Source organism: Chanodichthys erythropterus, chromosome 24 (assembly GCF_024489055.1).
Source record: "Chanodichthys erythropterus isolate Z2021 chromosome 24, ASM2448905v1, whole genome shotgun sequence".
In the NCBI taxonomy this organism is placed as follows: Eukaryota; Metazoa; Chordata; class Actinopteri; order Cypriniformes; family Xenocyprididae; genus Chanodichthys; species Chanodichthys erythropterus.
The window spans coordinates 20,355,592-20,369,310 of NC_090244.1; the positions used below are offsets into that span (position 1 = coordinate 20,355,592).

Here is a 13,719-nt window from a genome sequence, read left to right on the forward strand (position 1 = left end):
AGCACGCAGTGCCATCTACTGTTAAAAAGTAAGCTCTGAATCAATACGAGAGAAAATCGGTACATTCGGAAAATCTCAGAATCGATCCAGAATCATCACTCGATTCGCAATGCATCGATTTACTGTCCCGGCCATAATAAATATCAGAATCTGCACCAAATTGCATATTTTTGCTCAGATTAGGCTTCTTAATAAAATTAAAGTGTTTTTTCCTCCTCGAGTATGAGGATTGTATTCTCACTACATTATACTATATGAACCATTATAGCCTGATCTATCAAAAACACATATGGAAACTTTCTTTTCTATTTTGTCTAATGGTTCAATAAACCAAATTTCGTTCAAATTATTTTTTTGACTATTATTTCTGTCACGCTTTACAGGGTTAATAATCCTTTCTGCCTCTCCTAGGTTGAAGGTGCGATATCAAGGGCTCGTTCTCGATGGCTCCAGGACCTGAACTCCCTCCCAGAATACAAAAGCAGCCTGCAGACGGAGAAGGAGGAATGGGAGCGACTTCAACAGCAGCATATCCAGGAACAGGTATTTGTTGCAGTGATGATTCTAAAATGATTTCTTCACATATCATTTCTGAGTTGCTCAACACCTCACCTCCTAATCCCAGGTGTCTTCAGCCGTCAAGGCAGTGGAGGAAAGGTGGCAGGACACGCTCCGCACCAAATGCACCGAGCTGGAGCTGTGTAACAGGAGAATCGGGGAGCTCCAGGAGGAAGTGCTCACCCTCAGCACTCGACTGGAGCGCTTGTCCCAGGAGCAGGACGCTCTAATCAAAGCAGAGCTGGCTGCAGCCCGAGACGTTTGGATCGAGGACAAGCAGGAGGAGATGTCCCGCCTCAGGGCGCAGCTCCAGAGAGAGCAGAAGCAGAAACTACAAGCCGTCCTAGAGCAGAACCTGGAGCAAACTGACACAGAGCTACAGAAAACCCTCAGGGAAAAGGAGCAGGAGTGGAGGCGTCGACAAGAAATCAGGTGCATAATTATCATCATAATAAGGAGGGTTTGCTAAGGCAAGCTTGGACAGACTGCTGTTCAAGTGAGTCTCTTTTGACATGAGCCAGTGAGCAACAAACTGGAACACCCTATCGATTTAATGCATTAATTTAATTAGTTAGTTATGGGAAAAAATAATGTGTTAAAATTATTAACGCACCCACCCCTGTCCAGACCTACTGGTCATCTTGCATTTCATACAGTTGATTGATAAAGAACATGATGCGGGTTCAGTTCACTGCATGATGGATTCTATAGAATGCAGTTTTATGACCCTAAAATTCAAGATATCAGGGCAAAAATGCCCCAGTATGAGTTTTTGTCCCATATCATAGGATATAGTTAAGCAATATCTCACAAGTAACAAGCGCAATATCACAGGAGTGCTGTTTTTGTCCTGAATAGCACGAGTGCAAATGTGATGTTGATTTTATACAAAAGTTAAATAAAGAAGTTAATATTCCATTATATTTTACGCACATTATTTTGCTGAGTTTTTCCAATAAATATATTTACTCTAAAGCCAGAGCAGAACTGCTGTATGAATTGTTATTATTTTTTTTTATTTATAATAAAATTTATTTACAAAAAAAAGTAGCTTTACACAAAAAAATAAAATTATATATATATATATATATATATATATATATATATATATATATATATATATATATATATATATAAATAAAATAATATATATATATATATATATATAAATAAAATTATTTATATATATATATTTATATATATATATATATATATATATATATATATATATATATATATATATATATATATATATATATATATAATTTTATTTTTTTGTGTAAAGCTACTTTTTTTGTAAAGCTATAATATTATTATTATTATTTTTTGTAAAGCTAATTTTTGTAATCTAATTTGATGCTTTTGTCATTTAAAGCAATAACGAGTTTATCTTTTGGGGTCATTTCTCAGCTAAATTTGATGTGTGATTATTTTATAATTAATTTATCGCCACATTGTGTAATTAATTACATTTTTTAAAAAATGTAATCACTTGACAGGTCTAAAAAATGTGTTATTTCAGTTTATTCAATTTATTTAGCTTCTGTTATATAGTCTATTTAGTCAATTTAATTTATTTTTATTTCAGTTTCAGTAATTTAAGTACTTCAGCTTAAACTTATTTCATGTAGTTTCAAAGGCAACATTTCTAATTTAAGTTTAATTTTGTTTTTCATTTAATAGCAAAAAGGATAAACTATAAATAATAATAAAGATTTTAAGATATTTTAAAACAATATATATATTTAAATTATGTTTTTAATATTGCTGTTCGTTGAAATTACAATACTTTTTTAGATGCATGAAATAGATTTATATAACATTTTTAATAAAATTGAACAGAAATATTTAATATTTTAAATTACATATTTTATGGAGCTGTATGTAAATACATTTTTATTTCTATAATAATTTAATTATAGTGATGCACATGAATGTTAACGGAAATATAAACTGTTGCTGCTATTTTATAAAATTATTTTAATCAACAGAAGTGAAATCTTGGAGCATAAAAGGATAGATCCTTTTGACTCCTGAACACAAACCCTCTAAACATGAGCTTATGAGTATACACTGTATTTTGAAGGACTGTTGTTTTGCAGACTGCAGGAGGAGAGGCAGCGGGTGCTGGAGGAGGTGCTGGAGGATCTAAAGGAGGTGCTGCAGGAGGGAGTGGAGAGGAGAGGCAGTCCAAATGAACACAAGCTCAGCCGTGTGCCAGGAACCGTTCGGTCCAGAGTCTGGGAAATCTGCAGAGAATCACTCAGTCAAGCCATCAATCAAGCCAAGCAGGAGTTCAAGAAGGTGCATGGCTGCTTTGTGAGAAAAATACCATCATGCAAAGTCACTGTAATGAACACGGCCACACCCAGAGAGTTCCCTGGTCTTTATTACTCATACACAGTAATCATATTTATGCAGTCTCTGAATCATCAGTTACCACCCAGAGAAATACATTAAATGTTTTGTTTCCCTCACTCCTCAGAGCAGCGAAGACAAGCTGAGACATGTGCTGAAGGAAACCCAGGAGCGTCACGAGGCAGAGATCGGTAAGGCCCTCAGCTCTCACACCTAACACACTGCTGGAGTCAGCACCTCTTCCCTCCTCACCGGTTCCTCATCCTGCAGCAGGTCTGACGGCCCAGAGGAAGCAGGGGGAATGCTCTGAGTCTCTGGCCAAACTCCAGAAGAAGAATCAAGAGCTCCAGAGACATCTAGAAAAGGCCTGCCGCCAGCTCCAGAAGACCGTACGAGAGCACAAAAGCACCCTGCAGAAGATGAAAGGTGTTAAGAGATTCTCAATGTTAGAAACTATGGGAACACATGACTCTCACTAAACATTTTGAGATATCAATTAATTAATTGGGTTAAGTCAATGAATCAAGTATTATTAATTATAAATTATAATATAAGTAAGCAATAAGGTGCGAGAGACTGTGTTGTATTGTGAATAAGTCATGGCTGAAGGGCGTTGTTAGTGCAACCCCTTCAGCCGTGACTTATTCACGATACAGCACTAGCCTTGAGTACCTTTTGTTTTTATAAAACGGTTACCTCACAATACAAATATTAAAGGCAAAAATATGTTTCAATGTAACTTTCATGAAGTAAACTTCCACTAAAAGCCTTCCTTCCGCCGGAAAAAAATAGTCCCTGATCGTGAACAGCAACAGAAGTTACATTATTACGCCATTAGATGGCAGCAAAGTCTGTCTTTATGAGTTTGTCAGTCAGTAGCGAAGACTTTTATATTGAAAAGACTGAATTGTTGTGAACATGGAATAAGACTCAACTAACAAATGCTTTGACTAGCGCTGTCAGTCATGGGAAAACCCCTTAACTGTTAAAAGGACAAGATATTGCAGCGGACATTTAAACAGATTTCTTATTATGATCATAAGACTGACCTTAAGGAAAATGCTAAATCTGAATGCAGGTAATAAACTCGCTCACTCAATCTCTTTCTCACAATACTCTTCTACATAATACAGTAAGCTTCAATGAACAATATCAAATTAGAACAAACGGTTTCCGTTGCTATGAGTGGTTGCTAAGGGTGTTGTGTAGTGATACACAGAACTGTTGGGTGAATATCGTGAATAAAACACAGCTATTGGCCAATCAGAATCAAGGACAGGAACTATCAGTTTTATAGTGTAAAATAATTATGAAAATTAAATTATTCATAAATCAATGAAACAGTCAATTATAATGGGTCTCAAACTAAAAATTTATATTTTTGTGCAAGGGTTCCTACAGTCATGGAAAAGTAAAACAATTCAAAGAAAAAAAAATCATTGTTTAAATGAGTTAGTTCTATGATGTGTGCCCAAATTACATTTTTGAGGAAAAAAATGGCTTAAATATGGTTTGTGAAATATCTATCTTTTTGCCATCTTTTACATTTAATCATTTACCAGGCGCTTTTATCCAAAGCGACTTACAAATGAGAACAGTAGAAGCAGTCGAACCAACTGTTATTTTTTTTTTTTTTTTTGATTTCTCAGCTCATTTATTTGATTACTAATTTGTTACGACCCCCATTTTTTTCTAGGGTTGGAAGGGGTAAGATTTAGTTTGTGATTATTGTATATGTGTATGTGGAGATGGCAAGAGACACCCGTAAACCTAAATAATGCCAAAGAAATGATTTATTATTATACACAAGTGAAAATATCGAAGAGATGAGAAGTAATAATGATAATTGATACATACAAAAAAGAAAACAATATATACAGCATTTATAAAAAAGAATCAAAAGGAAAATAAACCCAAGGGAAAAAAAGAAAAGAACGAAACAAAACCCAAGACTAACTCTCGTATAAAACTCTAAACTAACTAACGAACAAAAGTAAAGAAATTAAAAGTCTTTGGTGTTAAAGCCCTAACTCAACTACACCTAAAAACAAAACCTACCGGGGGGGGCGCTCACTTCTAACCTAGTGTTTAAAACATCAAAAACTCTTAAGTGTTTGTCACGTGACGTCTTTCTTGTCCACTTTTCCTCGGTATATGGAGAAACAATCACCTTCAGAATGACTACAAAATTAAAGAAGTATGGATGAGGTGCAAGACGACAAGACAACTGTACAAGTTAAAACTGTCACAATAACAACAAACACTAGCAAAAGTTAGATTAAATGAGCAACAGCAAACGGAAACAAGGTCAGAGTCAAAGATGGCTAGCAAGCGTTCACTCTGGCATGCTGTTTAAACTATGGTGGGAGACACGATGGGCAGCTGGAGCAGTCACGTCACGCAGGTTAATGATGATTGACAATAAACAGGCACACCCACCGGGATGTAATATTATTATTGACTGGCACAAATGGACCCCCATAAGAAGCAAATGGCATGTGGGATTTTTAAATCATTGTTTTTCATGTCAAATCAGATGAGCACGAGGCAGCCCTGCAGAAGGAGCAGCAGGCTCATCTCAAAGCCCTTGAGGAACTGAAACAAACCTCAAATGCAGAAGCACTTTCAAGGTTTGTAAACACTTCAAGTTTGTTCGATTTCTTTCATGAGAGCACATCATCGTCTACAAGCGCAGTGGGTCTTAGACAGTAACAGTCTTCCTCAATGTTTCAGCGGTTCAGTCAGCCAGCAGAACCTTCAAGCAGGTCTTGAGGAGATGAAGGAGCAATATGTGAAAGCAGTGGAGAAAATCAGAGGTGAGCGAAAGGCCTCTATAAAGATCTTTCACAGAACTTAATCACATTAAAACCCGTGTTCTTCATTAATGCCAGTGTTGTAGAGCAACAAAAAGTTATGCAACCAAGTTATTTTCAAAATGGTCTAGGTTTTACAGTAAAAGATGTTTAGATAAATTATATTTATTTTATTAATGTAATAATTGTTATATAAGAAATAATGAAGATCATTTTTATGTTTTTTTACTATTTGCACTCTTAAGTAGTAACTACTACAAGGGCCTGTCTGCAGTTTAACTACTTTGAAACTGAAGATAGTAAACTAGCTCGGATTTTATTTCATAAGTTTTTTGGTGTGTTTGTAGGCGACATGCTGCGTTACCTGCAGGAGAGTAAAGAACGGGCGGCAGAGCTGATCAGGACCGAGGTCCTGAGGGAAAGGCAGGACACGGCCAGACGAATGCGCAGGTACTACCTCACCTGCCTGCAGGAGCTGCTGGAAGACGGAGGCCAGGCCGCAGGGTATGGAGACGCACAGATGATCTCCTCTCTCTTTCTCTGGTCTGTTCTTCATTCTGCACTTTTCTTTCTCCAGAGCAGAGAAGAAAATCATAAATGCTGCCAGCAAACTGGCCGCCATGGCCAAAGTCCTTGAGACACCGGTGGCCAAACGCAAGCTTTCAAGAACACAGAACTCTCAAGGTAAACTTTCAACTCTGTTAAAGGGATAGTTCACACAAAAATTATAATTTGATGTTTATCTGTTTACTCCCAGGGCATCCAAGATGTAGGTGACTTTGTTTCTTCAGTAGAACACAAATGGTGATTTTTAACTCCAACCTCTTATAGATGGAGTTCCTATTGACACACATTATACGACTGACAGACTGCAACGGTTGGAGTTAAAATCATCATTTGTGTTCTACTGAAGAAACAAAGTCACCTACATCTTGGATGCCCTGGGAGTAAACAGATAAACACCAAATTTTAATTTTTGGGTGAACTATCCCTTTAACCCGTAAATGCATGACTGTTTCGCCAATCATTCTTACATATTCGGGTCTTTATCGACCCGGATCTATATCTAACACGGAAGGATCTCTACCTGTCGTGATAATATAAAACAACTCTGATATTAGAGTAACAATTACAGAAGAATAAAATAAATCAGATTTTGTTACCTTTTGGAGCTTGAAAGGGTTCAGTTTGAGCAGATGTTTTATGCCATCACCACTGTCCTCATCAGAGCTCATTTCCCAGTAAATTCAGCAAATAATGGGATAGTTTTATGTTTGAGGTCATGAATATGAGCCCATTCGCGATCTCAAACGTATTCTCAAAACTATATAATTTTCAACATCTTCAAAATCCATATTTCGATCGCTAACAGCTTCACCAGATCCATCCAATGACAGTTACAGTCATATTTGATTGCGTTCAGTACTTGCTCTGCAGTAAATCGCTGAGCCATTTCATGTTGTTGTTATTATTTCGTTTTTTGTCTAAATGAGTCGTCACTTCAGCATTGTGTATCAGACATTGCCACCTTGTGGAATAAAGGTGAATTGCACTTATTCCATCATCTAAGATTCAATTATTGTTGTGCAGAAAAAATATACGTACACTGATACACACCTCGGGTCGTTTGCGACCCTATACAATTTTTACAAAAAATTAATACAAAAATAGACATTGTTTTATAATTGTATGATTTTTTTCTTGTTATATTCTTTATAATGAATTGATTGAGGAATACAAAGAAGGTTGAAGTCTAACTTTAAAAAATGACGAGGAGGAGGGTAGTGAATGACGTCCCGGGTCACTAAAGACCCGAGGTATGCATTTAAGGGTTAAAGGTGATGTATGTAGTTTCTGTGACTCTAGTGGCACCAAGTGGAATTACAAAAATAAAGCATATGCAAACACCCCTCTCGCATGTTGCACCTCCCCCAACAAACATCACAAACACAGCTCTTAGGCCGTGTGTCCACCAGAGCGTTTTTTCCAGCTGCGAGAGTACTTTTTCAATTGTTTTCAATGGGAGCGCCGCGTTTTTTAAACGCCAGAAGCGTAACGAGGCACTGAGCGTCTTTTTCACACTCAAGCGCTGAGAGCTGGGCGTTTTTACTGGTCGCCTCGAGTTGAAGAATGTTCTACTTTGAGTAATACGCTGCGCTCATCACTGTCACTTTTTAGCCAGCCGTCCAATCAGAGTGAAGGAGGGGTGGGACAAATACAACACTGACCAACTGTCACATTCTTGCTTTACAGCGACATCAACAAACAGAAACAAAATAGATGAGAAATTAATATTGCTGGTTTCCCACACATACATAGCAGGTAATTCCAAAATCAGTTATAAGTAACAGTGCCGCAGATATTCCGTATCATAGCAACAAAGCGTCTCAACGGAAAAAAACGCTGCACTGCAGAAGCGCTCTCAAGCGCTCACAGATAGGCGTTTTAAGCAGAGCGCCTAGCGTTTTCAGCTGGCTAAAAACGCTTTGGTGGCCTTACAGGTGCTTGTGAAGGTATGTCTCAACAGGTCTAAGTAGGCTACATTCAATAAAAGGTCCAACATATTGGAAATACTTATTGCTGTAAGCTACTGAGTAACACTCTGAATGCGAGTATCTCGCTTATAATAAACCCTTCCAACGTATCTGCACTGGGCTCTTTTTTTTTAAATGACACACCACAACTGTTTGAGGCTGTCTACACTGGACCCATTAAAGTAAACATTGTAAACTGGAACATCTTTCTGAATGGGTGCATAATAATGCTGTACTGAATCATCCATTGTAGCTGCTTAATCTTTGAAAGTCTAAATGCAGTGAGCTTTGGTAACTGGAGCTGAAAGTCTTTTCCCATGCAACGTGTCAGTCATGGTCCCACTGCGGCTAAATGGCCTCAGACTCCGCCTGCTACAGTAGCCACACCCGCAAACTCTCACTATAGGTTGAGATGGAAAGAGATTGATCTGAGCGAACTGCTTTCAAGTTTTGATGTTTCCTGGAAGGTTTAATGTTTACACTTTTTGGTAGATAGTAGTCAATGAACAACAAACTGGGTTAAAGGGATAGTTCACCCAAAAATCAAAATGTTGTCATCATTTACTCACCCTCAAGTTGTTCCAAACCTGTATGAGTTTCTTTCTCCTGTTGAACACAAAAGATGATTTTTTTGAAGAATGTTGGTAATCAAACAGCTGATGATAGCCATTGACTTCCATAGTAGGAAAAAAATACTGGTTACCAACATTCTGTAAAATATCACCTTTTGTGTTCAACAGAAGAAAGAAACTTATACAGGTTTGGAACATCTCGAGGATGAGTAAATGATGACAAAATTAACATTTTTGGGTGAACTGTCCCTTTAAGGCAGGGGTTCACAAACACATTCCTGGAGCCTCCCCAACACTGCATGTTTTCCATGTCTCCTTAATGAAAAACACCTGATTCAGATCATCAGCTCATTAGTCGAGACTTGAAATGGGTGTGTCAGACAAAGGAGACATGCAAAATGTGCAGTGCTTGGGAGGCTCCAGCAATGTGTTTGGGAACCTCTGCTTTAAGAGAACATATTTTGACAAAAAATCTCACATAACTAACCTTTAAGTTTTAAGTTTAAGACGATGATATGGCGCCTTTACCGTACTTCATAGTGTGAAAATTGATTTTTGCCTAGGTGGAACAGACATCAAAACCAGTGGCTCTCCTGCTAAAGTGCTGGGTGCTGCGTCATACGGAGCTGAAACCCACAAGGATGGTAAGGACAAACGGATCCATCAGATCTACAGCCTAACGGACACCAATTATACATCCATGACGGCAAAACAGAAAGGTATCGAACCTAAAGGCTCGGAACCAGATTCCCTGAAATCAGCAGTGATCTGTGGATCTAAAGACCCTCTTACAGTTGGTCAGGTAACTCAGAAACACACACACTTTGCACATGATAGTGTTTTTAACAGCGATGTCAGGACCCCTAATGTCACGCTGAGAAAGCAGAGCAGGGAAATGTTCATGGAGGGCTTTGAGTCCGGAAGAGCAGAACCATCAGCCGTCCAATCATTCCTGATTGAAGAAGCGCCTGTTCGGGATGATGGACAGAGTGACTGGAGTTTAACCAGTAACGGCTCCAACTTCATAAACAACATTCACCTGACGTCCTCCCATCCCGAGCCTGGGAAGCCTTTCTCAATGAACTACCCTTCCTTGGGTGGGTTGGACTTTGGAAGCTCCGTCGGCGATAACTCTGATGTTACGATATACAAGGAAATTGTTCAACCGGAGTCTTACTCGAAACCCAGCGTGTGTGTGGACAGAAGAACAAATAAACACAGAGAGCCAGTCCCTGGATCTGAGGGACATGGTGTCAGGAAAGTGTGTCCAAAGAGCTTATTTTCAGAGTTGAAAGTGCGTCAGCAGGACAGTGGGTTTGAAAGCCCCTTGGCACTGCTTCAGAAATGAAAATTGTGCCTTTGCAAACATTCTTATATGAAAGAGTTGCATTCTCAGTGAACCTTGTGCAAAGTGTTTTTTACTTGTTTGAGCCAAATGTCTTTTGTACTCGTCTTAACAGTTGTGCTGTCAGTGCATGAACTTGTTACCTTTTAACTTAATAAAGCAACCTAGTTTTGCATTAATTACACAGTGTCTTTTTTGTTCTTAATAAACAAACCATCATCATTTCCAACATGTTGCATAAAAGGCACACATAGTGACAGTTTATTGTTGTTTTTATATTCTTGACACCGGACTGCAGTTTATCCTTGAGGATGTTTCCTCGGGCTGTGTCTGTGCCTCCAATCAAAGTCCAGCGTCAGATAAGATGAGGTCAAAGATGAAATTGAGCGCATATTGTTAAACATCATCTGTGTCATTCTATGAAACGGTTAGTTAGCCTTTTTTCGGTTAGATGAGGTAATATGTTAAATATTAGACAGTTATCAAATATACACTTTGACATAATACACTATAAATCATGAAATATCAGGCAAATAATGCTTTTAAGTGCTAATAAATTGTATTCATTAACATTATCTCTAAATGAATTTTATATGGCTGGGATAAAGGTAACAGGGTTGACGGTTCACAGTGAAATGATTTGAAATATTTGGAGAATTTTAATTCTGATATTTGTGTAAATTTTAGCAGCATCTAGCGGTGAGGTTGCGAACTGCAACTAACTGCGCACACCCCTCCCTTTCGGAGAAGCTACGGTGGCCGTCTGGCCGACATGTCGTCGTCTGAGAGAGCAGAGAGTAGCTTGTGTGAAGCAATGAGGTTTCTTCTTACTTCTAACAAAGAACGGTCTCTACTTTGTGCGTATTCAATATAGTGACGATGCAAGCTGCCTCTAAAAACACGAACGATTTAGAAGAAGACAACATAGTGACGAAACGCGCGCTGTAGAGTGTTTGTCCGTTTAGGGCTGCTGTAGAAACATGCCGGCGCATATTGGCGACTTGACATGGAGGGCGACCCCTGGTGTATTCTAAGGTAATAAAAACATAATGGTTCATTATGTAGGTGAACATGATTTCACCAAGAACGACATGTTCCTGGATCAACATCTTTGTTGATCCTGGAACAACATTCCAATTAGATTTGAGGGACAAGTTTACCATTTATGTCAAGTTTAGGCTTGCAGCCAGGGATAGGTGCTTCTACATCAGTGTTCTTCACATATATCTTTTTGCTCTGATTTTAGGGATAAGTTATGTGTAGGATTAGGTTTAGGGGTAGGAATAGGGTTAAGACTAAATTTTCAAAAAAAAAATATGTTGATTCAGGAACATGTCTTACTTACACAGTGACCTCATTATGTAAGGTCTTTATGTACCATTTTAAACCGTTATGTATATTATCTTGCATTTCTGTCAGTAGATCCTCTCAAATTTTATACATTGCACCTTTTTTAAATGAAAAACAAAATCATGGTAACAGGGGTGACATTTTGAAGGGGGATTAGGCAGTTGAGTCATAGTTTATTCACTTGTTTCATTTCTAAGTCTGTGACTTTTGTTCTGTGGAACATTCCTGAAGGACATGCTGTAATATTCATTGTAACATAAGAAATAAAGTATTGCAACAACGTGATGGGGAAATAATGAGAACTTTCATTTTGTGTGTAAAGTATTTGGTTAAACTTTATTTTAAGGTTCCCTGTTACAGCTTAATTAAACAAATACCTCCAGAGTATAATATTAATTAACAAAATGTACTTACTGTAGAGTTAGGGTTTAGTTTAAAGGATTAGTTCACTTTCAAATAAAAATTTCCTGATAATTTACTCACCCCCATGTCATCAAAGATGTTCATGTCTTTCTTTCTTCAGTTGAAAAGAAATTAAGGTTTTGGATGAAAACATTCTAGGATTTTTCTCCATATAGTGGACTTCAATGGCCTCCAAATGGTTGAAGGTCAAAATTACAGTTTCAGTGCAGCTTCAAAGAGTTCTATGTGATCCTAGACTAGAAATAAGGGTCTTATCTAGAGAAACCATCACTCATTTTCTAAAAAAAATTACAATTTTATACATTTTAATCATAAATGCTCATCTTGAACTAGCTCTCTTCTTCTTATTATTAGAATTCCAGCAGTGTAGACACTGCTAAGTGTATTACTGCCCTCCTCAGGTCAAAGTTTGAACTAAATTGTCATATACAATATGCTAGTGCAAGTATATAACATTTAGTTCAAACTTTAACCTGTGGAGGGCAGTAATACACTTAGCAGTGTCTACACTGCTGGAATTCTAATAGAGAAGAAGAAGATAGTTCAAGATGAGCATTTATTGTTAAAACGTATACAATTAGTTTTTTTGTTTTTTAGAAAATGAGTGATGAGTGATGGTTTCTCTAGATAAGACCCTTATTCCTCGTCTGGTATTGTTTAAAGCTCTTTGAAGCTGCACTGAAACTGTAATTTTGACCTTCAACCATTTGGGCTCCACTGAAGTCCACTATAAGGAGAAAAATCTTGGAATGTTTTCATCAAAAACCTTAATTTCTTTTCGACTGAAGAAAGAAGGACATGAACATCTTGGATGACATGGGGGTGAGTAAATGATCAGGAAAATTTAATTTGAAAGTGAACTAATTCTTTAAGGTTTGTTTTTTGTAATTATGCATAATTTACTGTTATTACTATTACTTGGTAAGTATGTCACATGTAACAATGACACACCTCATGGGGAAAAAACAGGATAAAGTAATAAAAACAGATGACTTTAGCTTTTCTTTAAATCGTTAAAGGGATAGTTCACCCAAAAATGAAAATTTGATGTTTATCTGCTTACCCCCAGGGCATCCAAGATGTAGATTACTTTTTTTCTTCAGTCGAACGCAAATTATGATTTTTAACTGCAACCGCTGCTGTCTGTCAGTCAAATAATAGCAGTGATTGGGAACTTGAACAATAAGAGTCGAAAAAACTTCCATAGACAAATCCAAATTAAAGCCTGCGGCTCGTGACGGCACATTGATGTCCTAAGACACGAAACGATCGGTTTGTGCAAGAAACCGAACAGTATTTATATCATTTTTTACCTCTAATACACCACTATGTCCAACTGCGTTCAGCTACCGGCTAGTGAGGTCTGATCGTGCTCTGACAACGGAAGTGATGTTTCGCGCTCATTGAAGTATATGGGCGAGACATCACTTCTGTCATCACAACGCGTTTTTTGACCTCACTAACAGGAAGCTGAACGAAGTTGGACATAGTGGTGTATTAGAGGTAAAAATGATATAAATAATGTTCGGTTTCTCGCACAAACCGATCGTTTCGTCTCTTGGGACATTAATGTGTCGTCACGAGCCGCAGGGTTTAATTTGGATTTGTCTAAGCAAGTTTTATTTACTGTTATAGTTGAAGTTCCCAATCACTGCTATTATTTGACTGACAGACGGCAGCGGTTGCAGTTAAAAATCATCATTTGCGTTCGACTGAAGAAAAAGTCACCTACATCTTGGATGCACTGGGGGTAAGCAGATAAACAT

At 37.7% G+C, this 13,719-nt stretch overlaps 1 protein-coding gene across 3 annotated transcripts in view; it reads left to right on the forward strand.

Moving 5' to 3' along the window:
• Positions 1–10,294, forward strand: part of cep152 (centrosomal protein 152) — a 29,796-nt gene extending 19,502 nt beyond the window's left edge. For 2 of the 3 annotated variants that reach the window (XM_067380462.1, XM_067380463.1), the window contains 10 exons: positions 412–543; positions 626–990; positions 2,661–2,862; positions 3,044–3,107; positions 3,187–3,342; positions 5,453–5,546; positions 5,650–5,732; positions 6,077–6,233; positions 6,307–6,413; positions 9,399–10,294. In XM_067380462.1, coding sequence (XP_067236563.1) covers positions 412–543; positions 626–990; positions 2,661–2,862; positions 3,044–3,107; positions 3,187–3,342; positions 5,453–5,546; positions 5,650–5,732; positions 6,077–6,233; positions 6,307–6,413; positions 9,399–10,183 — 2,145 coding nt within the window. In that variant the 3' untranslated portion in view covers positions 10,184–10,294. The remainder of the gene's footprint in view (positions 1–411; positions 544–625; positions 991–2,660; positions 2,863–3,043; positions 3,108–3,186; positions 3,343–5,452; positions 5,547–5,649; positions 5,733–6,076; positions 6,234–6,306; positions 6,414–9,398) is intronic. The other variant, XM_067380464.1, reaches the window with a different exon arrangement.
• Positions 10,295–13,719: the final 3,425 nt, after the last annotated feature.